Genomic DNA, 26,648 nt, shown 5'->3' with positions numbered 1-26,648 from the left:
ACACACACACACACACACACACACACACACGCACACACACACACACACACACACACACACACACACACACACACACGTAATGGTAGAAGCCCCACAATGAGCCCAGTGAATGTGTTGCTCAACATTCAGAACAAACTGAAGCTGCTGACTGACATTAATTTGGTTGGTAAAAGGCCTTTACATTTATATGTTTACAGTATTGTGCATACTTTTGTTTTGCCGTGTCAATCTCTTATCACGTTTCTCTGCATCTTCATTTTGATGTTCAGACATGCTTTACGGTACGTCGTCTCCTCACCTCTGACCTTCACCCATCACCATTACCATGGCAATCGGCATCAACCTCCAATTAGCCAGTTCCATGAAAATAGAGTCCATTCTTTGCTTCCCGGAAAGCTCTTTGGTCATGCAAAAGAAAGAATGAAAGTAAGTAAGAGGGGCGATTTGGAAAAGCTTTGGTTCCCATAGTGATACAGTGCCAGCTGAGCTCATTTCTATGCTTCCACTGTTCCTGGGACCTCAGGCCTTTTTATTCCTCACTGTGGTTGGTTTGTTTGTGCTGTCTAATGTGTTTGTGTCTCTCTCATCCAGTGGGTCAGAGGGTTTGTAATGGTTTCTGTTGGTCGCATGTCAAAGTGTAAGTGTTGGAGTAGCAACCAACTAATCCAGAAAGTACACTTGTGTTGTCTCATTCTTTGCTTCTTATTTTGGTTTGCCTCGACGGAAAAAACGGGGCAGTAGAAGGTCGCGTAAACGTAGCGGTCCTGTTTAGGGTTGCAGCAAATTGTTTATCAATTAATCTGATGATTCTTTTTTAGAATGAATCGAACAAATAATGAATACATTATTCTAAATGCATGATTGAATTAAGTTAATATAACTATTCATTTACCCCAAATAAATATCACAAATGTGTCACATGGATTCATTTAATCAGTCATAGCAACACTAAGTACTTGACCTGAAAGAGAAAGATATTAAGATAACAACTAGGCAAATGCATTTTCTTCCGTCAGTGTGGGACAAGGCTAATAATTGAAGTAATGTGAATAATGTGAACTTTTGGTAAAAGATTCATGAATGGATGGAAAAGCCTGGTTAATTGATTCAGATTTGGTGGATTGGGTGTTACATGTCAAGCGGCTGCAGGATGTAGTTTAACGATGTTACGGAATTTCCCCTTCAATTTAGAGCCAGCACATCTCTAGTTTTATTCAGGCTCTTGTTTTAATTAATAAACCGTTCCCCCTGGTAAATATAATAACCTTGGGTTAAGCATTTTAATAATGCAGTGCTGGGTTGAGACTGCCTGCGCGGTAATTATTGTCCCCGTATAAATCCATCAGAAACTCTTCACAGTTTAATGAGGATTAGGGAAGACGTTTTTATTAAAACATCTTCAGCGGTTTAACTAAATTTATGGATGCATGTATCATCATCATTAGTTGATACTGTGTTGCCGTTCGCCTGTGTCTGTCCTTTTGTGTGTCCTTCAGTGTGTAACTGTCGGTGTCAACTTCACGTCCATTTGACCCGCTGCCAATACGTCCCATATTTTTCAAAGACACTTTTCTCTCAACGGCGATGACCGATGACAGTTCCATGTTAAATTCTACGGCGAACATCTACGCGTAAGAGCGCGTAGATAAAGAGTTAAATAGTCTGTGTTAACGTTAACCTATTTTGAAACACCCTCCTGCTCTTTACTCACAAAGCAGACTATGTGCCCTCATTCACAAAGATGCACAGGATGGATGTGTAAAGCGTCACAAAGAGAAACTATTTTGCTTCCCCGTAGATGCTCGCTTACACTGTAAGATGCCATCAGCCTGTGCTGTTCGGGGTATTCTGGGTCTTAGTTTATAGGTAAAGGGTTTAATGTGATCAATATTTGTTTTTGATGTATAAAGTAATAGTTAAGTCTGTAGAGCTTCAATAAATTGTGTCTTCACATTGCTTGTTTTGTACATTAACTTGGAAGGGCTCTTCACAAGTGAGAACCCCATTAGTCACTGCATTCTGCTCTCTTGAGGATACTGGCTAATCGATGGGGAAGATATCCGTTAATGCATTCTCATATTCTGGTTTACAATCCATTTACTCGTTCAATTCCTTAATCAAACTGCATAACTGCACTTTGCCGAGCATATGTGCAATGATTCTACTGCCAGAGGATTCATGTTTCCGCAATCTTTTTTTAAATTAATTTTTTGCCAGCAGCTGTGTCATTTTACTCTGTGCCTGCAGGCTTGAGTCCAATTTAAACAGGATTAAATGCCCAGTGGTGGGCTCTGCAATTCTAATTGTTATCAATCCATCCACAATTGTAATACTCTCTGCGTCTGCCATGTCAACTCTAGAGCAAATTACCAACTGGTTTTCAGTGAACTCAGCGGATATCTAATAATAACAGTGCAATCAAACTGATATCTCTCTAATATAGAAACGTGTTGTATTTATGGTGGGCAGCGGACCACTCCACACGCATGTGCTTGTACATTAAAATGTTTCAGCACATTGGAATACTGTAGCTTTACCTCTCATAATGGTTGGTCATGTGCGGATTTGTACTGTAAATCTATAGCACTAACAGCATTAGAGATGAAATATTGGGTTTCAAGGGTGCCATGTGAACGGTTCTTCATACACAGGTCAGGAGAAGTTAATGCAGTATCAACACAGGTTATAAATGACTGCACCCACTTTCCCGTTGTGAGGAAACTGTAACTATCCAAGGTGCTGAAACGTGTTTGCAGCCCAAGTGGTTGGCCTTGGCACGTCACGCACGCACACATGCACGCACGCACGCACACACACACACACACACACACTCAAAGAAATGCTGACATCTACGTTCCAATGAGCCCCCAGCTAACTGACTGTGTCATTTGAATCATCCTTTTTTTTTCTTCCCATTTTTTTCTTTTGCTCACTGCAGTCAGACGTTTATGGTGTGTTTGGGTCCATGTGAGAATATGTCACATTTCTTACCATAGCCCTTATTTTCTATTGAGTGGAACGCATCTGCAGGACCCATGATGCAACGGCACATTGCTATTTAGCACTGACGAGTGTCTGTGTGCAGTTTGCTGGTGCCTGTGTGTATATACTGTATTGCACATGCTTACAGTTTTGTGAAGGAGTAAATTAATATCCATGTTAAGTCTTCACCCTTAAACTTAATGATACATTGGCAGCGTATCATTAATTCTGTTAAATCTTTGTCTGTCAGCAATACGAGTGTACATGGTGTGTTTAGTGACAGGGTTTCACAGAGGATTTTAAAAGACCTCAGACCCTCTTGGGGGATCCGAGGGCGTAGTGGAATTTTAAATTGTACATAATAAAGGTAAATGCATCAATCTTTGCTGTTGTGGTGAAGTTTAAGTACAGTTACTCAAGTACTGCACATTTTGAGGTACTTGTAGTTGAGTATTTCTATTTTATGTAAAGTTATAATTCTAAGGGGTTGTTTTACAATGTGTGTGCTGCTCAGGTTTTAATGAGTGAAAAGAAGGGGCGATTCTTTCAAGATAAATGGATTAAGAAGAAGTTAAAAAAAAGGTACCTAGAAAAGGTCAATCCATGGATTTAGATTTTCGAGAAATTAAATAATGAAAGGCAGGGAGAACAAAATGCAGTTCCACAAAGTAAAGAGTTTATTTATAGATTTGTGAGCAAATGTTCATCCTTTAAAAGGCCAAGCAATTATGCTGAGGCAGAATGCAGGAATTTGAATCTAATAAAACACTCAGGATTTTTCTTTTGGTAACCAAATAGCCTAATTATATATTTAATTGTTGCTTTCGTCTTGCTTTCCATCCTTTCCTCTCTGTGATGAGCTTCAGACCACAAACCACGGAGAAGTATGATTGTTGGCGCAGCACCCAAGGGAATACTCGTATGAATTCAGCAGCAGAAGCCTGATTATTGAAATATTTTACTAAGGGTACTGTTTGTTCTGCCAGTCAGGCCGCTTAATGTGTGTTGTCCTCCAGCAAAATTTCACATTGGCTTCCTCACACTCGGAAGCAGTCTGCAGCAGTCAAAGACATTTGTTTATTTGTGAAACCATTTGATTATTTACTGAAGTAGGATGGCAGGGTAGGTGCGACTTGACAAATCTAAGGAATATTTCTTCATAGCAGAGTTGGATAATTACTCCTATATGATCATAAACACACAGAGCACAGATGGAAAACATATCATGACACCCCCAAATATTGAAACATACTGTAAGCAGCACAACTTGCAAAAAATCAGGAGTGTTACCAACAAAAACAAAGACAGAGGCACATTTTCCCTCCTTCATCCAATTATTAATGTCCGCCCAACACACACACACACACACACACACACACACACACACACACACACACACACACACACACACACACACACACACACACACACACACACACACACACACACACATCTGTTGAGTCAAAACTCATAAGGAGATGGATTCATTGACAGCTCCTTGAAGATAACTTACCCTGCTGCTCACTGTGTTTGTCAATATGAGTGTGTGTTTGTGTGCCTGAGTCTACAGCTATAACTATAAATAGCTCTTGTGTTTTGGTTGCCTTGGTAGCACTACAAAGTCCTTGTGATTTGTTTTGTGTGTGTGTGTCTGTGTGTGTGTGTGTGTGTGTGTGTGTGTGTGTGTGTGTGTGTGTGTGTGTGTGTTTGTGTGTGTGTGTGTGGAGGCACATTCACTCACATTTACACTAACAAGTGAGCAGTGGCACTTTTCCCTTAACGGTCAACTTGCATGGCTGCATAGATGTGGCATAAGGGGCACATTTAGACATTAGAGTTAGACAAGCGTAACATGCACAGAGGGCTGCTCTCAGATCAGCACACATCGCTCATTTGAACAAGAGTAGAAGCACAAAATTAGATTGCATAGATCCAATGAAAATTGTTTCCAGCAGAGCTAATTTGGCAATAGTAAAACCGACAGAGCGTGTTCACATCAGCAATCTTTGTAGCAGTTTATTTCAACTCTGGAGCAGTTTTTTAGTTAATTTGGAACAGTGACGTTAAAATGTGGTGATTTATGGCAACAAAGCAAATCCAATGCAAGACCCGGTCCTCAATAAAGAGTGTAGTGTATTATCGAACGCAAAACCCTAATCCAAAGCGCAGGGTCGGGCGTCACTAGGCCAATGTTGAAGCCTGAGTGGCAGCCAGCAGTTCCACAGCACAATAAAAACTGATGCTCAGCGATTTATTTGCGTTCCTTCCTGGTATGAATATCAAAATAATATAAATATCAAGAGAGACAAGACAGATGGTTGAGTTTAGTTTAAGTTGGAGTACCTGGAGGTAGATTTGTTTTGATCTCCCCCTTTGATGCCAAAATGTCTAACCTGGCAGCCAAATATATGTCCCATAAACTGCCTGTGAGTTTATGAGACAGTATTTATAAAATGTCTGTTTACGTTGTGACTATAAAATGAACCGAGACGAGTACAAACATTTTTTCCCACTGTGGTCCAGATCAGAGTAAAGCAAAATGAATTGTCTGCAACCAAACCCATCATCTGGTTAGATATTGGTTTGAGGCGGTTGTAGAGCAATGTTATTTATTTTATTTTCTTCTTTCAAAACGACATTTATACTGACCCTTTTCTGAAATTGACCAATGTAAAAGAGATCTCTTTCTCCGAGTCTCATACACACACACACACACATACTTGCAGAGCTGCATGGGCAGGTGTTAAAGGTCAGCGTGTATCCAAGCACACCTCCTATTTTCATTTCATAGAAGTGCAGCAGTGTATGCCTCAAGGGTCGGTTAAAGTGGAATATAAAATGGAAAGATGTGGTGATGAATCATCCTCCTCTCAGCCAGTCACATTACTAATGTCATACCTGTTTGGCCAGTTGAAGCCAACAATGGAGAAGAAGGTCCCGGCCTCTCAGAGTAAGAAAACAAATGACACAATAATACACCTGGCCTTCTGTAATCTATTCTCACATCTAGTCTTTGCGCTATTTGGGAATTAGATTCCTATCTCAAGACCACTTGGACGTTATATACTGGGGACGCATGTGTCAAAGCAGCTTAGCATTTGTGGCACGGCTTCTGCAAACCTGCGCCCACCAAACGCCGTCCTGTTTTATGGAACTCTGGAAAATCTGAGTGCGATGAGGACAGCTGAATGAATTTAGGCGTAGCTGCAACTGCTGCTTGCTGTGACAATCATGCATAATCAGCTGCAGTGATTATGTTCATAGACAAGTGGCCATAGTTGATTTGTTTCCCTTATGGGACATTGTCCAAGTTGGATACCTTATGGTTATAGCTGTTAAAATGTCAAGATGTTTGCAGTCTGATCGATATGGGATTGATAATGATTCAATTAAACTGTAATTATTTATCTTTTCAAATAATGAGACAGCCTTTGGGGATAATTATTTTAAAAAACTGTTGAATTTGTGTAGATTTTATTAAGGCGTAAACTCCTCCTTCCCTACGTCCCCACTACCAGAGCTGTCTAATGACATTCCTGGTTTGGTCCATATACAAATGTGAATATATTTTGCATTATTTGTTGCCAAAGCTTTGCCTCCATTAGGCCACTGCTGTCCCAATAATACATTATTGATTTCTCTCAGCTTGTTGTTATGACAAACCTTTTGTTGTAAACAAGCCTGTTTCACACCAGGGTTCATAAAGCTCAACCTCAAACAAATCCCGTACAAATTATTGAACATCAATACCACATTAAGTCAGTGCTGTTCTCCATTCAACCCTACAGATAAAGTATTTTCAGAATTTCTGGTTTTACACGTTTACAGGTCATGAGAGGGTGACATAGACGTCAATGGCTGATACAAGTAAAGGTGACAGAGATGGGGAGTGGAGGGGAGAAAAATGGAAGCAGATGTACGCTCAGCACACCTATGTGTGTTTATTATTGAATAAGGCACAAGGGTCAGAGGAGGGGTGAAGTAACGGTCTAGAAAATGCTGTGTTCACATCTGTGTTCACATTTAATGGAAATTGCTTCTTTTTGTTATCCTATTAATACTAACAAAAAGTAATCATGTCTTTTTCTGGAAGCTTTTTTGGGAAGTTAAAAGAACTATCCTGTCGAAAAATAACACAATATCAGACAATGGATTCTAGTTTTGGCCATTTTGGTGAATTCTAATTATTTGTCAGTAACCCTGGAAATGTGTTCAATGCTGTGAGTGGCCCCTGCAGTTGTCATGTCCAAGTGTGCTTCGACAAGGATACTGAACCCCAAATTACCCAAATGCAGTCCACATCCCATTCCCACCTTCTATCCAACTGGACATGATGCAATATTTTGTTTCCAAAATGGATGGACAGTCGGTTGTTCACGCCACTGGGGCTGGAAGTGGTCAGCCACTGCAGTGGTATCCAACTAAGTCCCAAAATAAACCTGTACTGCAGGTGTTTGCACAGCTGGCCCAATTAGACACGGCACAGGATGTGTCTCAAGCGGCTCTTTGGTTGGTGTAGTGTGCAGTTAATCTTTACACTCTGATTAGATTTTTTGGGCTAATAAGCATTTGGACACTGATGAGAACTGTGACCTAGTGGTTGTAAGGTGTGACACCATGTGAAAACCTCAAGAAGAATGGATAAACTGCCCTTGTGGCAGAGGTGTCACATCATGGAACACACAGCTGTTGCCAATTTAATTAATTATGGGCAAGACAATTAGAGCAATGGTTAATATTGGTGCACTAACTGACACGCCTAAATCAAACTCATTGATTAAATTAATTTCAGCTGTGTTCACCCTGTTGTTACATTTTAAAGGTTTGTGGAAGGGCGTGTGTAGAACGTGTGTGAACAGTAATTACAAAGAGCTGAAAGAACACAGGTGTACTTCTGCATTCCATTTTGGTTAACCAGTTTTAGGGCTTTGGTGTTTGAAGACATCATTGTAGTTATGAATTGCACTTTGCCTTTCCTGTTGTGACACATGACTCGTCTGCTGTGAAAGAGGCCTATTCTGATTGTTAGTGGTTTTAAAAAGTTCCATTTAAATACATTTATTGATTGACATAAGTGCATTCATAGAATATCAGACAAGTAGTCTCATCAGGTTCAGTTGATAATGACGCGGTTGGATGGTAGGATAGTAAAATCCTCGAGATGATCTCATGCTGTGGTTTCCTGGCCGTCAGCAGCAACTGGCAACAGAGAGGAAACACAGAGAGATTGTTAAAAGGGAACGAGGACACACGGGGAGTGGAGGACGACAAAGAGGAGGAGGCAGGGACATTGACTGTCCTTAGTCCCTGATGATGAAGTCAAACTTCAACCAGCTAAAAATAGCACAGTAGTGGCCCTGCTGCTTCTGACACACACACACACACACACACACACACACACACACACACACACACACACACACACACACACACACACACACACACACACACACACACACACACACTTAACACTCACTCACTCCCAGTAGGGATTCCCATCAAAGCTGCTGTCACCCATTCTGACCTTTTCATTTAAATGATGTTCACCCACTCTCTCACTCCGCTGTTCACAACATCCCTGTGCAGTATAAACCATTCACCTGCACGCCTATACTGTGACATTATATTAATTAACACTTTCAAACACACACACACACACACACACACACACACACACACACACACACACACACACACATTCTTACTCCTCCATTCATCTCCCTTTCCCACACGCACTCAGTTCTTATCACACAAAACCTGTCTTCACACCAGCAGCCTGTGGCTTTCCCAGTGTTCTGCTGCTGTTTGAAAAATATGTTCTACACCTTTCCTATGAATTTCCTGAGCAATCCTGCGACCTCAACTGGGCAATTAGGAAAAGGAATTAGGAAAAGCACTGCAGCAAAGGACACAGGAATGGCTCCGTGCGAGCACACAGCACACTGAGTGATGTGCAGCAAAGAAAACAACAGGGAACCAGGCAGGCAGAAAGAGGTTCATTGACATTTCAAAGTTTGTCTGTTGTTAATCCTAAATGCAATTCTTGGTTTTAGCAAAAGTTAAACATATCCAGTAAGAATTAAGGATCTGCTGTTGTTGTTTTTTTAAACCACAATAGTTTGTGGTTGAGATTTAAAATTAATTCTTGACCTTGTTAACAGCAGTTGACAATACCATTTTTCAGGTTGATTTAGTAGCAGACTGTATCTTAATGTCTGTGACGGCAACGCTGTGTGACGAGTGTGTGTGTGTGTGTGTCATCATGGCAAAATGTGGTCCTGGAGACATCAGCTGTAGCAGAAACTAGCACACAGGCAGTTATGACTACTTTGACAGGTGCATATGTGTTTCTATGTCTGTGGGGAGATATAGTCACCGCGATAGATGCAATCACAACACTTTACAGGTGTGTGTGCAGAGAGCACTTTACGCCTGGTCCCATTTGTGTTACTTAATGCAATGCAGAGCTATTCAATTGCCAAGTATACATATTTGAATAACTTTACTGTCCTTGAAGTGGGCAATGTGTAGCCGTATTATCTATGAAGTATCAATTCAAGAGGCGGTAATGGCGGATTGTACTCGGGATGCTCTTTCTGTGTTCAGAAATAAACAGTGTGGTTATTCTTAACCGTGGCATTGTAAAAGGACATTCTAGAAAGTAGAAAATCTGGTTGTAGACGGTTCTATAGGTGGAGTGAGTGGAGACGGTAAATACACGAAGACCAGTAAGCGAGGCACATTTCAAGTGGAGCGAAGGAGGTGGAGAAGCACAGTAAATGCAGATATAACTGCAAACCAATGTGCATATAGTGTCCATGTCTATGTCCCCGAGTCATCGCTGTGTTACACCGTCTCTGTTTCCTGCCTGCTATGGTCACTCAGCACTAAAGCTGCCTGTGTGTGTGTCGTGTTGTGTACATGTGTGTTAACACCTCTGAGCACTGAGATAGAGGAGAGAAAGCACGACCACAGCCTTTCAGCTTGATTTTTAAGTTGTTTCCTTTCAGAGCTGCATGGGAAAACTAAAACATCACTTTGAGTCCAAAACGGATCCTTGTGACGAGCTCAATTCCCTAAAACTGTCACTGTGGTAAGAGAAAATGTGTTGCCATTAAAAAGGAATAAAAAAAAGAACAAAAAAAGACATTGAATATCTAAGCGCTCTGCAGAATGTCATGGAAGTGAAAGGAAAATTGCACAATGAGAGCGGGCAAAATTGAGAGGACAAATTAGAGGACCGCTGGCACGAGGAGGGAGAATGAGACAAAGACGGGTAGAACTGAAAAGAATGTGTCGGTGTTTGCATCCCTCTCGTATTCTTCACCAGGCTTTATTGCTCTTTAATGGCGTTTAATTTACTTCAGGTAAATTTACTTCATGTAAAACGCAGCTTGTCGTAGTTCTGTCGGTCGGTGAGTTGTATGCCATTTGCTTTTTATATACACGTGCATGCATATGAGACGAGATCTCATATTTTATTATCTTTTTTGTCCATCTCTTAGTGTGTTTCTCAGCAATGTGACCAGGTTTTCACTACTTTGTCGAACCTGAATATATTCCAGTCACGCTGGAAAAATCAGTAACATTTTAATGCATTGGACTTGTCATTTATGTTGCCCGATAAAGCAACATTGCAGTAAAATATATATTCGATTGCATTCAATTTGGTTTGTCCATCAAAGAACACTGAACACGTTATCTTTCAACTGTAAAATGTCCCTTGGTCTTTCCTAAAGGTTTTCTTTAACTTAATATTTACCGATGTATATTTAGTTTTTGTATTTTTGTTTTGTTTTACCCAAATATCATTATTGGTTTTGGCCTAAAATGTTGGTTATCATGATTTAAATGTTTTCATCATTGTAAGGATATTATGAAGTGACCTCACTTGTGGATCTTTTTCAACTGGCCTTTTAATCACAGAGCAGATCTTCCATCCTCGTGTCCTCAGGTTTAACATTAAGAAAACCAAATCTCGTGTAGAAAGTAACTCAAATGGGACTCGATTGGAAACTTTTTAGGCGAGTCGAGCAGGGAAAGGATGTGCTTTGTCTATGTGATGTTTATTGAGCTGGTGGAGCACCGTGTTCCAGGACAAATTGTGAGTCATTTACTCCACAAGTGGCTGGACATGAGAGGGTTTTGTAATATGTCTCTGTCCCAATTTACAAAAAGAGCAAAGTAGCAGTGATGGTGAGCTCTGTAGGGATGAATGCATTCAGAGCGCTTGCGGTAACACTTTCCTTGGTGTGTGTGTGTGTGTGTGTGTGTGTGTGTGTGTGTGTGTGTGTGTGTGTGTGTGTGTGTGTGCATACTGTATGAACTTTCCCTTTTCGGCTTACAACGAAGGTGAGCATGTCTGCACGTTCACACCTGTTTGCATGTGTTGCGTGTACTATATGTGTGTGTGTGTGTGTGTGTGTGTGTTTACATCCTCTCAAGTTTCGTAGGGATTTACAGTCCCTGAGTTGGCCGGCGAGGACAAGGACCATCCTCTTCCGCCTTCTTGGTTCTTGTCACATGACCCCCTTAATGCTTATTCAGTCTCTCTCTTACTCTTTCACTCTCCTTGTCTGGACCCTCCATCACTTGCTGCCTCTTCTCATTTTCACTGTCGTCTTCTCTCCCCACACACAAGTACTTTCCTCCCGTTTGCAGTCTTGATGTAGAGTGCCTTTCTTTATTATTCTCCCTTCTCTTCATTCTCTCCACATTCATTTAGCATTCTGACTTTCTGCCGTCTGTCTTTCAAATCCCTTTTCGCTCTATCAAACCTGTCATTTGTCTCGATCTCTGCCTCTTCTCTCTTCAATTATCTCCCCCTCTCTTTGCCGTCTCTCTGTTTTGGCTCGGTCCTGCCTTCCACTTCATATTACCACCTGTCTCCCTCTCTGCTTGTATCCATTTTTCTTTTTAATGTGCCCGAGGCTCTATTCCTCCTCTTTTTTCTCTCTTTTTGGTTTGTTTTTGTTTCATGTCTACCTATGATATTGAAAATCAATTCCCGTCATAAATGTGTTTATACTGGTCCCACATTGAACACTCCTAACGCACCCAAGTTTATATCGTAACCTGGAATTATCATCATTGCCCCTCCAATAAGATTTCAGTTCAAATGTTTTCATGAAATGATGAGCCCATTTGAGAGCTCATCATGAGATGATTGTGTGCCATCCCACAGCGAGGGTTTGCCCTTAGCTCTTGTAGGGAAGATTGTCATACTAGAAAATATCAGAAGATTTTGTTTTCGTATATTCAGTATAAAAATGCTCGGTGGAATGGATGTATCGTCAGCAGCAGCATAGGTCGACCAATTTTGATAGGTCAAATGATTTTGTTAAAGATGTAAAATGATCCAGTCATCCACAAGAATGAAAGCAATTCCAATTTGAGTAATGCATGAAAAGATAAACATAACATTGTGTAGCAGAAATACTTTTTTCCCCCAACTTCCTTCATCATTTCTGACCTTCCCTATACATTCCCATTTCTCTCTTTGTATGTTTTTTAACAGGCGTTCCGAAAGATAAATCGTGGCGATGCTGTTGATCAGGAATACAAACTTGTGTTATGAAGCACAGTAAAACACACATTTTTTTCAGCAACAAGCCTGGACTGAACGATTTTCTAAATTTGAAATGTCTGAACTGTAAAAAAAAACATAATTTACCTCTAACTACTCTGTTTTAATAGGCTGCCCTCTTTTTTCGGTGATCGGTTGATTAATACTGTGAAAAGGAAAGAAAATAGGCCAAATTATGTCTCATTGGTAGAGGAAGCTGCCCGAAGTAAATGATTGTTTTAGTGCTGTTCCTGCTGTGTGTGTGTGTGTGTGTGAGGGCACACAGTGTAATACACAATAAAATTAAATTACACCCCCCAAAATTACAAATTACACCCCCTTTCACCCACACACAGTCGATGTATGTACACATCTGTCCACTTTGAAAACATAAATTGACATGTTGAGCATATGTTCTGCCCTCACACACACACACACACACACACACACACACACACACACACACACACACACACACACACACACACGGTGGCATGTTGCAAAGTGCTCTTCACACCACTCTCCTGCGACACACACAGGCTGCAGCAGCTGTGGGCGTCGATCTGCAATTCATAGCACGCTACCGCGACCTTCACCTCAATGCCAACCGCTAACTGGGTTTCCTCCCAGCTCCATTCAGGCCGGGGGATTTGACTAGATTTCCTTTGCTGTTACGAGCATTTTTCAGTCCAGACAGGTGTAACATCATCCTGACAAGCTGGCATTTGAATTTGGAAATATCAGCCAAACAGTCTGGCATGTCTTAAATGCTTCACCCTCTGCTCCTGGGACAGCACGTTCCCAGTAATGGATTACCTTTTGTATACCTCCATGTATATCTGCCAACCTGCATCCACATGCCTGTGCATACCAATTTAGAGCCATTATCTGGACGCTGCGTCAGAGCAGGGCCGAAGAAACCTGAACATAATCCTCTCTCCTGGCCAATCAGAATGTGTTGCTACAAGAATGCAAAGTCTTTTCTGGCCTTTTCTTCACCCGGGTTTACGACGAACTGGCATTAAAACAATTGTTAAGATTGTTCTCTTTGCTTTCAAGTTGTAGCAATTTCGGAAACGTCTACCTGGAAAGGTGTCTGATGTAATACACTCGTGTCTAAATCCAGGAATAAACATTTCTAATGACAGCACTTTCTTTGACGCATGTTGTCATGACCAACATCTTCGTCACAGGAAAGCATCCGTCCAACTGTCTCTGGCATTGGATTTTGTCTTCATAAATGTGTACTGTGCATCATCTGTGTGTGCACAGGCCTGTCTGCACGTGTGATGAAATGATGAATAATAATAGTTGTGTCAGAGGGGAGGGCGTGTGTTCTCGGCTGTATGCCTCAGCTGGCCGCACTTCATCCCACATTAGCAGGAACTTGAAGCTGACAGGCATCAGGTTGAGTCACAGGTGGGCACTTCAGCACAGCTTTTTTCACTTAAAGGTCAACGGGGCAGCCATCAAAATCAATATACAAAAAAAATAAAATAATTGACAAATGGAATGGTGGTTGTTTTTGCTCAAAATCTGGTTGAATCTGGAAATTGACAAGAATCAGTGGGATAAAACTAGATTGAGTATTTTCTATTTTTATTAAGACATTCATGGTACACAGAGGATGAATCGTCCTGATCCGCAGGCTGACATTTATGGTCTGAGTGAAAAGTGTCAACAACTCATGACAAAATTCTTGCAAAAGTAATGGCACTTCTATAAGCCTTAACTGTATTTTAGGTTGTTGGCGAACACAAATAAATACGATAAAATGCTACTATTGGCCGTTCAATTCTCACTGGAGACAAAGACGAGCATTCACACGTTATTGGATTATTCAAGAAGACGCAGACGGCAGAAACGGCTGATCAGTCATGTGAGTTAAATGTTCGCTATACGTTAAAATTATCCGACAAAGGCAAAGCTTCCATAATCTATTTAGCGCATCAACTCTTTTCTGACAAAGGCAAAAACCACCGCAAGCAAGTGCAAAGCTTTATTCACAAATTAACAGGTTTTAGTCGCTAGTTATCTATGACAAAAGGTGAAAAATCTGTAAAAATGCTCATTCCTGTCTATGAAATTAGGTTTTAATTTCTCACATTCTTTGGCTTTCCTAAATAACAGGTTGGCTTTGCCAATAAAACAACAGGAAAGGCAGCAGACCGGGTGTGAGAACTGTGATGCTTCTTGTTAAAGGTTAGGACAGAGATTTACTGCAGAAGTTTCCCTGGCCTGCACACTGCTTTCTTGTGTTTTATGGCGCTCACATTGTTCAGGCTGGGCAACACTGAGGACTTGCCTGTTGTCTTTTGTCACTCACGCAATCATCATCTTTAAATCATTTTGTTGTCTTGTTTTCTTGGCCTTTCTGTCTACTCTCTCTTGCTTTCATACGTACATACATATACGGTAATTACACTCCTGGTCCACCTATCGACTGTCGAAGGATAATCTTATCTTGAGAGAGCAGCCCAGTGCACTGCACACTGCTGCCCAGTTGATTAAATGAGCTGAAAACGGGGGGAAGAAGATTTGTGTGTGTGTGTCTGCCTTTGCCACCATATTTAATGAAACTGCAAAGTGATGGGCCCATAGCGGTGCCAGCAGTATGCGATTGTGCATGTATGCATTTAAGTGCATGTGTGTAATAGATGGATGAATGAAAGGCTCAAAAGAATGCAATCCGAGCTACAAACTCAAGGAAGAGATTCAAGTTTTTATTTTGTATTTCCATTTTCAGGGTGTGTACGGTGTCGAGGGAAAACTGTGTAACTGGGAATCTATTGATTTGGAAAACTGAACAAAAGCGAAGGATTAAGAGTTCCTTCATAGATTGAGAATTCATTCTACCACTTAAGATAAATAAACAATAAAAAAACGAATTATCTGAAATGTGCTCAGTGCTGAAAACAGACCTGTTTTATATATTTCTTATTTAAGAAAGAAATAGTGAGCGAAAAACTGTGTGTGTTGAATGTAGGCGTGTTATGAATGTTGGCATAAAAAGTGTTTGTTGGACTAGAGGCTGATTCTTTGGACACATATTCTGGCAGTTTGTTGGCTCACACAGTTTTTAGCCACAATTCCAACGGGATGGAAATAAACACTGTTTCCTGGTAAACCAACAAATGATTGAGCTGTTTGAACAAATTGCCGTTTCATGGCTCTAACAAGGTCACTCAGTCCCCGGGTTAACTCTGGGGTCACCGGTTAGAGCCAGTGAAAGTCACAAGGGAAAGATCAAAGCATGATATTTTCTTTTGAAGTGATTTCTCGGCCATATTGGTGTGTTCCAGCAGCAAGGCTTTATTCTCTCATTTGTTTCCTGATCTCGGTCAACTCAGTCTGGGCTAATGTTGCGCCTCTGTCCACATTCCCACCGTAGTCCTTCATTACTCAAACCCCTATTACCCTGTTAATGCATCCATCCATCAGTATGAAGGGCCGAGTGTGTGTGAGGGTGGGAATAGCTGATAAAGAACCAGGTTATTTTTTTCCAATTATTTGATGTTCAAGATTTCCCTCAGAATTTGACGTGCTCATTTGTTTTTAGCGAGTGCCCCGACCTGCCCCAGCATCAATCCTGGCCCCATGACATCTACTTTATGAGAGACTGATCAGATCTCACAACGTTGTCATGACAGTGTTACATCTTCAGGTAGAGAACGGGGATCAGGGGGTGCACTTTTATTCTTTTAAGTCAACAGGTGGGCATCGTTTCAACGCTTCAGCGTTTGATAGTCCAGTAATAACATTTACATGGCTCAAGACTGTCCCCATTGGGTTGTGTTTTGCGACTTTTTTTTTGAGGCAGTGGGTTTAAAGTATGGATCTAAAATGTGTAATCAGCGGCACCGGAAGTACACCACTTAAAAACAACATAGTAGGCAAGTAAATGGCTACAGATTGAACGAATGAATGATACTCTAATACTGCTAAGAGCATTAACTCCCCATGGGCTCATTGAGATTGCTGCTCTGAAACCGGTAGCAATTTAAGATAAGTATATGAGCCATGTGCCTAATACAGACTATAAAAAGAAAATAATATCTGCAAAACAAATTGGATTTCCATTAACTGGTCTCAGTCTTGATCCTCAGGAGTTATACAAAAGTAGGAGTTGAGTACTGTTATTAAGATGTGATGTTTTAAAGATTACTATGAATAAAAGAATAATCCACCTTTCTGCTTGCGTTACCACAGGTCGTCAACGTGTGATCGTAATAGCACTGTGTACATACGTGCTTCCCACACAGACTGATTCACTGGGTAACCAAGGAAAGCACACTGATCTCATTTTTACAAGCTGTGAGCCATGGATTATTTTTATGCTTTCACAGTGATCTCCATAGCCGTTCCACTCTTTCAGGCACAACATGAGCAAGTGAAATCACGTGAGCTCTGCGGCAAAAATGGTTTCATTTTGCAAAGATACTCTGACACAACAGTGTTTACCTTCCAAGCGCAAAAAAGGGTCCCTTTGTTGGGCTGCCATGGTGCTCCCGGGGGGCATTAGCATGGCCCTCCCTGCACCAGTGGAACACAGTGATTAGAGGAGCTATTAGTGTAGCTATTAGGCTCCTTCACAGTGGTCTTCAAATGGAGAGGTGTGCTGACTTGGGTGCCGAGGTGCAGTGGTGTTTGACTGTAGGTTAATTAAGCCCTCACTGGCCTCAGTCTTTGGCTGATGTCGAGGACTTCTGTAGGCAGAGTTATTCTGCCAAAGTTATGTTTTCAAATATAATGTAGAAGAGATAATTTATCCTATGTTAAAGAATGTCTTTTTCTTTGATTTATTTGGTAAAATGCTGCTATTTCCTCTAGGTATTACTGCCTCCCTCTGGTGGGAGCCATTTTGCTCGTATTACGTGTCTCCCTCAGACTATGATGAGTCTCATTTGTGAATGCAAATTTCATTCCAACCTGTGTAATTTGCGCTCAGTCAAAAGAACCAATTAGTTGTGTGAAAGCAAAAGTGTATCCAACTAGGATAACATCTGGCAGAATTTAACAATAGCTTTCATTCTTATAGCTTTTCACACTAAATGGTGCATGTAATTTCTTATTTGTCAGTCGCTAACATCCACTGAAAAGTTGCATTAGCAGTAAAGAATGATTACCCTAAAAGTTAAACAAATCAGCTCGCTAAATTAGAAGCCCATCTGAGCTGCTAAACCTGTTGATGAGAGCATTTTTTTACCCTGTCACGGATACAATCACGGTTCTAATGAGATGGAATGGCCGACAATAAGCAACTTAAAAATGTCACAGTATGTTGTTAGGGCAGCTTTAGGTCAGCCTTCAACTTTGTCTGATGCGTTATAGAAACTCAATTGGCCTTTTGCTAAGCCCCGCCCCTCGAACGCAGATTGGCCAATCGTAGCATAGCATAGCATCGCTAGCTCCGAAAAGTTATACTGAATGTATACATGCTGCTTTTGCTTTTTAGTGATTGTAACAGTGACACTAAAGACCTACCCGGCTTCACAGGAACTTATATGTATATATATTTATATAACCTGTTTTCACTGCTGGATCAGTTTGACATCCTGAATATACCCTTCAAATGCATATTGTAGACCCTTCGTCTGCTTCCCATGTAATCGCTTCTTTGTTTTGATATTTGTTCAGAGAGCGCATTTAGTGATAGTGTGGGCACCATGGTGGCTCTGACAGCTTGACGGAAAAGCAGCTGGGGGCTGGGCTTGATGTGAAACATTGGGATATCTATCAGAAACGATCATTTGTATTGTTACCAATTCTGGTTTGTGCAGGATGGGTGGTTTCCACTTCTTTTAAACACACAACATATTCCACCAGTCTTAAGAATAAAAAAATACCACAATGGTAAAACAACAGACAAGTAAACATATATTTAGGTTCTATAAAAGATGATGCGTTACCCTTACTTTTAGATACATGTTACAACAATAGACTGAACTCAGGCTTTACTGGCTGAACTGTTTAAATAATTGGTCCCATCCAAGGTCCCACGTCAACATACTATCAAAACTTGAAAAGCTCCCATCATCACTGTGTGTCTGAGTGAACCCGTTCCGCGAGACCTCCATATCTTTGACGAGTGAGATTGTCGCACAGAATGATGAGAGAGAGAGAGAGATCATCTCTCAGTGGACATGAAATGATTCTCATCTTTCTTCCATCATCCTCATCTGTCTTGGTCTATTGCCTTCTTTAATTTGAGTTCCCACTCCCCATCCTTTATACACTGAGCCCTGGCAATGTAGTGCTATACAGTGATGTGCAGCCTTCTAATCATAACTCCTCCCTTTCTACTGTTTCTTTCCTTCCTCTCACCTTCCTCCTATGCCCTCTTCTCTGTCTGCTGATTCATCATTTTTACCATCCACTGTTTAATCCACTTAATATTTGTTGCTCTCTTTTCTTCCCTTTGTCTCCATTCTCGTCGCCCTCAACAACCGTTCTGCAGCTTTACTGACCACTGCACTTTCTCGAGGATGGTGTTGTAGCATTATCGACTGCACAGAAATGCTGAGGGAGTCCAGATAGACCGCGTATTGATTGATACAGCTTAACGCTGCAATGTTGTTTATTCATATTACGTACGTCTGACAACCAGTCTAGACCTTTTTAAGGCCTCGGAAAAGTGAGCAGTACTACATCGTTTTTTTTTTCTCGTTTTTTTTGTTGTTAATGCATGAAGCTATTTGTGCTGAAGCGCTTTGAGAGATCGCAGTGAATCAACCAGTTTCTCCTGGTTGGCAAGGCCTTTGCTATTACATAGCAACACTTCAGCTGGGCAGAAATAAATGAGAGGAAATTGAACTAGATTGAAAAATGAAATGTGAATAATTTAAATAATGTCAGATAAGAGACTGACTGTGAGTATCATTATGTTGGATCATCATGCTGGATGCAAATAAATAACTGTATTCATTTATTTGATTGAAAACTACACAGCGATATCATTATGAATCTGTGAGGTCAAAATGTGGTGTATTTGAAATCTGGAGCATCTCAGAACAACGGGCCCCCATGACAGAACCACTAACAAACAAGGACACAGGGAAGAGAGGGGTATGACAGACACCAAAGGTTTAAGTTTGTGCCAAAGAGAAATATTACATCTGATAAACAGCAGCCTTGTTGGAAACCGTAGTATTTACACTTCACAAGGAGCGCAGATGAATACCGTTGATGAAACTGAAATCCAGTTTGTCTTGACTCCTTATGTGTATTTGTGCAATGTGAAATTACCAAGGTCACCTTTACACAATGGTTTACACAAGTGTTTGTAATCACACTACCAAGCAGGACACACAACTTTAGTTTTAGATCTCACCCCCATCAGAACGCAGCGGGGGGATACCGACCTCAACCAGAACCCCGTAATAGTGGGTGATGATGACAACACACTCCAGTTTATTGACACTGATTAATGAGCAACAACAAACCAGAGTGCCCCGTCATCAGACAAATCGAATAAAGACGAGGCAAGTACTGGCCTCTTTGTGCCGGCTGCGTCATGCAGCTAAATGATCGATCACGCTGTGAAGACTCTAGACAAGAGACGGTTAGTACTACTTCAGCGCAGCGGCGTTGTCTGAAGTGATTGCCTGTTTTGCTTCAGGGGGGGGATAATAGGTTTATTCAACCAGTCAGTACAAGCTTTTATTTGTTGTTGTGAAAACCTTCCCTAATATATCTGTGTAGGCTGGTCGAGCACATCCATCACGGTGTCCTCAAACCTTTCAAATCATCGCACCAGCCCCCAGAAGAGTTAATGTATGCACGCCCTTAATATTTTTAGAAGTTGATGACCGCTAGAGCTCATCGGGGTGAAGAAGCGAATGGAAAAGGACATCTCTCGTCCAAACTGACGTTAAATTAGACTGATGTCACACTTCACTGCCTCTGTAACCACGTATCAACCCGTTACGCCTCTCTATGTCCGTCTGCACCTCTCGCTCACTTTCTTCAACTTTGTCCTCACACAATAGCAGAGGACTCACAAAAACCCTCCTTCTGCTCCCTTGTCCTCCAGCTTGTCCTCTGACTCAATGTCAATAAATCGACCCCACTCCCCAGTTTAATTTTGTAAATAGCATGAACAAGAGGGAAGGGGGGCATCTGCATTATTTACAGTAGCTCTTCACCTGGCAGGCTCGCCACAGCCCAGATCTGTTTTTAGAAACGCTGCCTTTGCTTTCGAAAATTCAACGAAAAAGGTGAACTTTTTATTAATGGAGCTGATGTGGCTGCGATTAAAGATAAAAAGGAGGCTGAATCGACAGAAGGTGATGCTAAAAGGACACATTATGCAATTTGTTCTGGCTGATACTAAGATATGAGTGGTGTTGTAATAACTTCAGCTCATATATGCTGCATTAATAAATGAAAACAAGTGGGCAGAGGCTCTTTTCCATTTTTAACATTGAATTACATAAGTTATTTTTAATACATATTTGAGAGCGTGTAGATATTCAGTGCTGATCTACATGACATCCCTATCTTTTATTTATTGTGACGGTCAGAAGGAGCACCTTACTGGCAGACTGTATTAAAGTACTTAGACGCCCAAGGCTGGTCACTAAAACACAACCGGGCTGCCCCTGTATCAGTATTAGATAACATTTGGGAGACTGGTCATTAATGTCAGAACGGCGGTACTGGCAGTGCTGTGCAGAGCCTTACACTGATGCGGGTCATTTCAGAGCTGATCCTGCCACCACTCAAAATGTTATTAACCACTTTAGGTGTGCCATTAGTGCTGAAAATGTCCTTTTGCTTGATGCATTTCATAATCTTTTAGCATGGCAGCCCTCCACTCTACTGCACTTACTGAACTACTGCTGAACTTTTTAGTGGCTACTTGAATTTGCTCCACTGCTGATCAAGTAGGTTTTTACTTTTTTTTTAAGCGCAACTTATATAATATGTATCAGTGATTCCCAAACTTTTTTTCAGGGGACTCACTTAAACAATAGAATGTCAAGACCCAATTCACAACTGGCCTTCGATAAATCGCGAGAAGATTGCATTTGTACGTCCTTGAAGTGAAGAGGCGTCATCTTAGAGTCCGGCGTTGCAGATGAGAGGAAACATCTGGTCTGGTTCTGTCCTAATACCAGCTAGCGGTCGAATGATATGGGATTTTCAGTGGCCGATGTCAATAATTAGAGAACAGGGCGACCAATGGCCGATATTTAGTGCTGATATCGATACACAAGACACAACATTGCTTAACTTAAATGAAAATTCAGTTTCAGGTTCTGTTTGTGAGTGTGTGGGTAAACATTGTATGTTATTAAGAGGGGCCAATTAAATATAGTGCGCTAGTTTATCTTCGGTAACATTACACCCAGTACCATAGGCACGTTTACCAGAGTTTCCCTTTAATTTTCAGAGAACAAAACCCACTGATATCTGTTCGTAGAATGGTGAAATTGACACAGGCTGCCGGCAGATATGTCTGCAGACGTACACTAATCAGCCTCGCGAGCACAGACATAGGCTGGCGCCGTTTATTCCAAAAAATGGTATTAATCGCCCTGATTAATTGGTTCGCCCTCTACCACCAGCACGTTTGAAACTCACTAATTCAAATGTGATGTAAATCTAAAATATGTGAAATGATGATTTGTGATTGTAAGGGGTTTATCACTATTTCTTGAGGAGCTCTAAACCAGATATAATGTGTAATTTGACCTTTTAAGCTGAAGAATTAATGGAAGTATTTCAAGTGTTTGGCTTATTTGCTCGACAAACAACAAGTAGTTTCTCGCTCCAATTTATCTTTGGTTTTGTAGCGCTTCATTGCTGTTACTGTGTAAACATGTTCCTCACTGGGGCAGAGATCAGCCAAACACTTTGGCTCGTCTCCGATCTTAACCTGCTGCGGTGTCTGGTTTTCTATTTGAGGAATGTTGTGCTCAGACAACCTTCTTCAGGCCTGGTGTTTTGTGTGTCTTTCTTTGACAACACAATCTTACACGTAAACCATTGTCTGTAGAGCGGCGGCCTTGGAGGGAACAGATGCACAGGAAGTGAGTCATTGCGTCGCTGCCCTTTCAAAGTTTCACAGTGAAGCTAGTCTACAATACCTTTGAGGACACAGAGCCAAGGTGCTGCGGCTCGGACTGTGACCTTTTAATGCATAGATTGTGTACATAATAAGGCAGAAGCTTTGTTGACGTGCTGTTGAGGAATGTATGGAACATTCCGACACCCGCCATCGTTGGCTATACATTATGTACACACCTATGCATTGAAGGTCACAAACCCAGCTGTAGCACCTTTGCTCTGTGGACTTACACATACTGGGAAACACATGACTAGTGGGTTGACGGTGGTTTTTCATTGCTTGTGGATTTTAATATCCAATAGCAATGATTTAACGAATGGTTTTTAATATGTTGTGAGAGAGTCAAATGTACATAATAGTAAGTTAACTGTGTGTCTGTCCATACTGTAAATTTGACCCTTTCTGACCCAGATTTGAATGTGCATGCGTGTCCATGATTAACTGATGGTTTTAGATTACTGCTTCCTTTCATTAAACGGCAGGATTTAGACCAACAGGAAAAGGGTGATTTGTATTGCCTGTACCATACTTGAATTAATCAGCGTTAATCTCAAGCTATTCTAATTCATCAGCCGTGTCCTACAGCAGGTTGAAGCCTCTTGGCTCTGGTGGGAGCATCTATTTTCAGATGATTACACTCTTGTCTCCAGACAATAAAAGCCCCTTTGAGCATTACAATAATCATAGAACATGTATTGTAAACACTCAGGAAAGATGATTGGAGATTTTTATTTTAGACCATTAGTTATATTGGAAAATGTATAGTGTTAAACATACTATCTTATTGCATTGAATGCCAAACACAACTGACCGTCATGCATCCACTGAATAAGTCATATATTCGGCCAAATATGTTGATTTGCATTGTTAATGCAGCTGGACATTGTGACCTTTTTATTATTCAGCTAATTTTTTTATTTTTATTTTTAATACAATCCTCTCGTTTCTTTATTTGGATACTTATTCTATTGAATTTACTGAAGCTAGGTGCTGTGTCCCCTCGGGTGCTATTTTGGGTCGAGCACCTCACATTTTCCCCTGACAGCATTTCGCAGCTCAGGCAATAGGTAAAGGTCAAGAAAAGAGGCAAAGTGGAATCCAGGGCAATAGAGTTGATTTAGCTCTCTTTCATTACCAGCGCCCAACACGTCTCACTTCTGAGATTTCTGTTTGAACTGAAGCAAATGTGTGGAGGAGAGGAGCATATGGTGACTGAGCAGGAAACAGCGTCACTCGTTCACAGCTTAATAACAAATACAAGGATTACGAACATCACTTGCCATCGCTGAACCATCTTTTTTTCTTCTCTTTTACACCTCATTTTTTCCTTATCTTTTTATTCTCTTACTTATGGAAAAGAACCACAACTGGACATTTTCGACAAACGATTGTGTCTTTGATTTATTTAACGTCTGCCCCTCCTTCTCATTAAAACTCCTCCAGTTTCCCTCCTTTGATGCTCCTCAGTCAGCACCTTTTCTCTCTCTTTGAAATCCTTCATTCATTTCCATATTTTTTCGAGTCCTTGGTCTTTTGTCACCAACGGAAGCTTTGGAATTAGAAGATTAAAGATCAAAAGCAGAAAGTCAATCCACGGTTTATTGCTTGAATAAAGTGATCATGCTGAAGGGTATCTAAGCTGTTATTGTGTGATCAGAGTATTTCATTTACTGAACACATTCCAATGTGTACAAACGTCCTGATCATTAGAACAGAAGAAGCTCAACCAGAAACAAACAGGAAGTCTGGCCTTTCATTGAAGAAGCATTGTGGCTGCAGAAGCTCACATGACTTTATTTAATTTTCTGGCCTTTTTCTCAGCTAAGTCTGGAATATAAGCCAATAAATAAATGAGTGTGACTCGTGGCCAAGCAGACACATAATTCATGGTGAAACACATCCAAGCATTTGCTTTTTACATTGTCGAGGAGTTCAGTTTCACACTTTCTGTCGGCCTGAGGGCAGAAATATAGAAAGGAGCACGGTAGTTTAGAATCTCATGGGACTGAACCCTGAAATTACATTCATGATTAAAAAACGGCAGCATTTATATTCAAATAGTGAAATTATCTCAATGATTATTATTTAAAACTGATGCATTGCTTCAGATATTTTTGCATTATCAGTATTAGTTATAAATACACTTTTGTTCTGCTTTTACAATGGAAATAAAAACATGCTGCAAATGAAATGATGTCCGTGCTTCATTAGCTTTGGATTTAATTCCATGGCGAGTTCATACGCAAAAGTGGCGCCTAATTACTTTCTGATTGCAAGTGCTTTATCACTATCAGTGTTTGCATCGTTATCTCTGTCTCAGCCTCCAGTTCCTGACAGTCGTAAGTGAACTTACCCTGTCTGACTCTTCTATCTTGCAGTACCAGATCGGGCAGCTGTACATGATCAGTAAACACAGCCACGAGCAGAGCGATAGAGGGGAAGGAGTGGAGGTCGTCCAGAACGAACCGTTCGAAGATCCGGCGCACGGCCAAGGACAGTTCACAGAGAAAAGAGTCTACCTCAACAGGTCAGTGGAATGCCACATTTCTACTTTGTTGTCCAAAATAGATGAATGGTTTAAGTGTTGCACTCTACTGGCACTTCCTTTAACATGTGTTAAAGGAAGTGTCTCTAGAGTGTAACACTTAAACCATGGGAGGAGCCTTGGGGTGGAGCCTGTAGCCAGTTTGTGATACTTTCCATATTTGATATCTTTCTTCGACGGAATCCTCTGGTCCACAGGAGGTAGAAAGTTGATCATAAGCCACTATGGCTGAACAGAGCACAACCTAAGAACTGAAACTAAAATACAATAAAAGAGATCACGAAACTGCAGAAGATAAACGCTACTGTAATGAGCTTAGTAACTGGTACTTTAAAGTCCTTACAGCCTTTACGGCTTGCTCTCCATCTGAGACTCAATCTCTTGTTTCTGAACTTCTTCAATTTGAATCCATAGGCATGACTTTTCCCAGAGCTGGAAAAACATGGAGTTTACTCTAGTGTATATCAGCATATCAACAGTCTAAGATAACATTTAGACATTTGATGAGGCTGTAAAGGTTTGCAAACACACATATACACACATGCTGATCACTGCAGGTTTTTACTAGCAGGTTTCCATCACAGTTATATCACCCCATACTGATGCTTCTCACTGCATAACATGCAGACGCTTGTGTGAACCTTGCACGCACACTCAAACACACAGTTTTGTTCGACCCACATAAATCAAAGAGAGATGATGGAACATTTGTGAAGAAAAATAAAGGACAGCGTAAGAGAAAGGAAAAAAAAAACAGTAAGAGAGAGAGAATAGAGAGGGGGACAGAGATGCTGCACACCATTTGTTTTTAAGCACAAATGCCTGTGTCAGCGTTCGCTATGCTAGAGAACTAATTATGCTGAGTCAGCACAGCGCTGTTCTTCAGAGGAGAGGAGAGGGAGCTTACAGAAACATGTTGGGCTTCCATTCAGGTATTTGCAGGAAATTTGCAATGCATTTAATACAAATATGAAATATGAAAACAGAATTTTTTATGAACAAGTTACATTGTAACAATTGTTGTATGGACTGTTCCATGACAGCTTCCTTGACATGTTAAAACCGTTTCACCTTCTATGTTTAAGTGTCTACTGTGTATTTGAGTGCTTCAGGCCAGTTAATTTATTTCCCAATAGATGTATTTTTATTTATTTATTATTTGTTTTCCTTGAGGGGATTCACATTTTCCATTATAAAGAATGAATCCAAACTCAGCATACATGTCCATTTACATCTGTAGACAAAGCATAGCTGACTTTTTGTTCAGTTAAAACGGTCCTTTCTCAGGGTGGACAGGCCTTATTCAGGCCTGTCATGAAAAGTTATTTGTATAGAGACGTTTCTGCGTTCTGTCAGGGAAGCCAACTAAACATGTTGATACTGATGACCCCATTACAGGACAGTCCCATAAAAACCACTGGTATGAAAAAAGCAAGAAAAATATGTGCTCAAAAGAACAGAATATAGGCAATGATGATGTTACA

General features: G+C 40.9%; 1 protein-coding gene across 1 annotated transcript in view; it reads left to right on the top strand.

Moving 5' to 3' along the window:
• The window catches only part of LOC306738017 (cytoplasmic phosphatidylinositol transfer protein 1-like), a gene marked incomplete at its 5' end in the record, with an annotated part of 62,263 nt that overhangs the window by 20,623 nt on the left and 14,992 nt on the right, over positions 1 to 26,648 (top strand). The window contains one exon of the mRNA XM_079219847.1: positions 24,998 to 25,146. Coding sequence (XP_079075973.1) covers positions 24,998 to 25,146 — 149 coding nt within the window. The remainder of the gene's footprint in view (positions 1 to 24,997; positions 25,147 to 26,648) is intronic.

Source organism: Taurulus bubalis, assembly GCF_910589615.1.
Source record: "Taurulus bubalis genome assembly, chromosome: 6".
Lineage (NCBI taxonomy): Eukaryota > Metazoa > Chordata > Actinopteri > Perciformes > Cottidae > Taurulus > Taurulus bubalis.
This window is presented reverse-complemented; position numbering and strand designations above follow the sequence as displayed.